The following is a 3900-nucleotide window of genomic DNA, read 5'->3' as shown; positions in this document are numbered from 1 at the left end:
TCGGAGACACTTATTAACATTTCCCTTTATAAATATGTAAGGTTTGTCTTCCTAGTCCAAATGAATCCATCCACTCACATTTTCTATTTTCTCAAATGAAAGTTTAGTGAATAATTGGGAGAGAATAGGATAATTGAACAATTTTAGAGAATGAAGAACTCTATATTTAATTGGATAGAGTTGAAATACAAAATGACATTTCAAATATGTAATGTTATTCCATTTCTTATTGCAAGGAAATAAAAGGATAGACGTAAGGAAGAGGGGAAGAGTGAATTCTAAAGAGGGAGAAAGTTCTATTTAATTACATCATATCAATGTATTTTAGGTTAAGGATCTTTACTCTCATTCTTTTTACATGTATTCTTTTCTCGACTGGCTCGACTTTGCCAAATGTATTGCCACATGTGCTCTTTTGAATCATAACAATTGATCTTTTTTCTCTCACCCTCAAAATTTTACACTGATTTTCTAACCTCATAGACCCGTTAAGATCAATAGGGCTCTTGATACCATGTAGAAAAAAGGACCTAAACGTGGAAATGGTGGAGAAGAAAGAAGAAAAACCAGAAAATTAGAGAAGACAACAATGTTTTAGGAACAAAGTAAAAAAACTAAGATACTTTGATACATTAAACTGAAGCATACACTACAAATATATAGAGCCAAGCCATAAACTTGCTTGTAAAACTGAACATAAGATCTGCACGAAATCTACTCTTAAGCACTAGTCATTATTACCTAGCAACAATAGACATCATTACCTAGGGACTGTTTTACTTACTAAATAAGCAACGATCTAATTATGACACTTATACATAAACAAGCAACACTTTAATTATGACAGAAAACATAAGTAGAAAACAAAAAAATATCAATCTCCAACAGCATCCAAAGAGCAAACACCAGAAGTGACCTCAACCTGATCTCTCTCTTCAGACAGATATTTATCTTCGATAATGTTGCCAAACCTGCTAGAATGTCTAGAACTCATTGTCTTCGTTGGTTTTGAATCCGTAGCATGTTGATTCACGTCATTCATGCTTCTATTTTTTCCGTATGCTTGAGCATTGATCTTTCCTGACATCATCTTTTCCTTAACAACATGTTTTTTCATTCCTCGATCAGGCAATACATCAGAACTGGAATTTTTCTGATTCAGTCCAAACTTCAAAGCATCAGCAGAGCTCTCACCAAATGCAGTTTCAGAGGCATGTGTTTGCAAATTATTTTGACCCTCAGACATTGGCATTTGATATAAAGCACACGGTGCCTTTGTTGTCTCATCCTCACTGATGTCACAAGAATTCATCCCAGGCCTAACAAATTCAGGAGAGCAATGAGGCAATGAAACATAGAGTGCACTCAAAAGTAAGCACAAATGGAGAGAATGGAAGGAAAAAAAATGGTAACTGGTATATCATTCAAGATAGTCCTTAACTATTGTTGATAATACAACATCATACTAACTGGACATCTAGCTAGGAAGCACCGACACAAACAAGAACATCGGACACGACACTGACGCCGACAACAGTCATATTTTCAGGCAAGAAATTATTTGAATGTAACCATGTGTGACAATGTAAATTTTAGTGTTTAGCCATGGATCACAGATACAAATTATAGCATATCATCAGTAATAACAAAGAAGAAATAAGAAATTATGTACCTTGTATGTTTAGATTCATGAAGGATAGCTGTTGTCAGAAGGATGAGAGGGATAACTACCCTCATTCCGTGTAGTACTAGAAGAATTCACAATAATTTAACCGTCTGATGGGATGACGTTTAAATAGCTAAACGGCTGAGAGCAGGGACCTCCCATTGAGCTTAGCTAAATGGTCCAACCCATCACGGTCCATTTAAAAAGAATAGTCCAATCATACATACAATAGACCATATTATAAATTATAACATTAATTTATAATAATTGATTATTGTCAATCCATAATTGATTAATTAAATAATTAATCCAACAAGTGTTACATGTCAGACACCGAACACGGCTTCAATGTGAAGTGTTGGTGCAATATAAACATCTAAAATAATATGATCTGCATAATTTCAACCAACATAAAGAAGCAACTTACAGCCAATAAAGCATGCTACATAACCATTTCTCTGGCAGTTGATCGGGTGTTACACCGGTAGGTAGAAGCCGCCATTTCTGGCAACTGTCGCAAGCTACCCAGTCTTCATTAATAAGGTGAGGTGCTGCTACTGCTGTTGGAATCATCTCCGGAGCAGGGTTATTTTCAGCCATAGGAGATAAACCCAAAGTATCTGTCTGGAATGGCCTGGCTACCACTTTATTGCCACTTGGATGGATGACTTTTATAGCTTTTTTTAAAATAGATTTTGGTAGTTTAATGTGATTTTGTTATAATTTTTTTAACAAATAAGTTTTTAAAGAAAGCTTCAAATGAAAAATCGGTTTGAATAGTTTATCTTAAAATGTCATTCTAAGTATTTTATCATTTGGTTATAATTTTTTATACTAAAATTTTGAAAAAATTTCTAAAAAAACTATTTTAAATAGGTGACAACTAGGGTACTCATGGAAGAATGGTGGGTAATTTACACCAACCAATACACATTAGCCACATAAGCACATTTTTAAGTGGTATCCATGAACTATCTTGACCCCACCAACAAATTGCTCATTTTCATTGGTTGGTGGGTAAATTACCCACCATTCTTCAAAGGCAATCTAGAAAAAACGTTTCAAATAGCTTTCCATAAAAATCATTTTTAAAAGATATCATTTTGAAAAAATATGTGATTTTTACTAAATAAAATCTCGAACAATAAATATTTAAGTTAGTAAATATCAAAATCTCTTTTTTAACTTATATCAAATGAGTTTAAAATAACTTTTACTAATTTTGAATAAATTTAAAATAAAATAAAAAAAAACCATTTTTCAAAATACAAAGGAAAGTTCATTTTTTTATAATCTAAAACAAACAGACCCAAATCTAAAATATCTCAACTCCTCATATTTCATCGAATATATTTCAATGCCTCCTTAAATTATTAGGAACACCCAAACCACGTATGATTTACTTTTTTTAAAGAAAAGTGGCACATACTTTTTTTTTCAATTTTTTTTTTTGTTTTTTAAGAAGTTAAATTAGTCCACTTAAATTGACATTAGAGGAAATCGAACATAAAACGTTGAGCAGAATATAATAGTGTAACACTATATTAATTAGTCCATTTAAATAACCCAATGATTTATCAACGCGTTTAACACTATATTAATTAATGCGCATAAGTTTGAGTCTATAATAGTGTTATAATATGACTGATGAAATTTGTTATGTGCACTGTGCACAAGTCCAAAGGGAGAATATATACAAAAGATTAGTATATTGGGTGAAAGAATCCTAGGATAATAAGTCGGTTGAGTATAAAATGAATCCATAAGAAAGTGGAAAGTTGGTCTATAATGGACCCATTTATTTCAACGTTAGATTAGAGCACTCCAGATAAACTTATCATGGTCTATTTATATTATATCTAACACATCAATTTTATCTCTCTGCACACACTATCAAATTGGGAAGAAGCTCATATTCACATATAAAACATAAAATAAACTTTTTGAACCACCAGTTCCTTCCTAAGTATTGGTAACTTTCTTCCCTTAATGAGATCAACATCAAAGTTGCATTGTGAGATCAATTTAAACATCAAAGTTACACTGTGAGAAGAATAATCCATGAGAAAGAAATTCCTCTATTTAAGCTTGGGATCAATTTCAACTTTAAATCCATCACCATAATAATTTTTTGATTTGGTTATATATTGCTACGGCTAATCTTGAACCTACGCCATTTCAATGGAACTAGAGGGAGTTCTTGAATAATATTGATATAAAAATTGCCGTTTCAT

At 32.1% G+C, this 3900-nt stretch overlaps 1 protein-coding gene across 1 annotated transcript; it reads right to left on the bottom strand.

Annotated features, from left to right (window-relative positions):
- Positions 1-592: 592 nt before the first annotated feature.
- Positions 593-2085, bottom strand: LOC25488174 (cysteine-tryptophan domain-containing zinc finger protein 3). The gene is made up of 2 exons (XM_013607843.3): positions 1673-2085; positions 593-1319 (listed from the first exon to the last, which is right to left on the bottom strand). Exons 1-2 carry the CDS (start codon positions 1735-1737, stop codon positions 875-877), a joined length of 510 nt encoding a protein of 169 aa, XP_013463297.1. The 5' UTR covers positions 1738-2085; the 3' UTR covers positions 593-874.
- Positions 2086-3900: the final 1815 nt, after the last annotated feature.

Source organism: Medicago truncatula, chromosome 2, assembly GCF_003473485.1.
Source record: "Medicago truncatula cultivar Jemalong A17 chromosome 2, MtrunA17r5.0-ANR, whole genome shotgun sequence".
NCBI classification, from domain to species: domain Eukaryota; kingdom Viridiplantae; phylum Streptophyta; class Magnoliopsida; order Fabales; family Fabaceae; genus Medicago; species Medicago truncatula.
The sequence above is the reverse complement of the archived record's forward strand: the minus strand, read 5'-3'. Positions and strand labels throughout refer to the sequence as shown.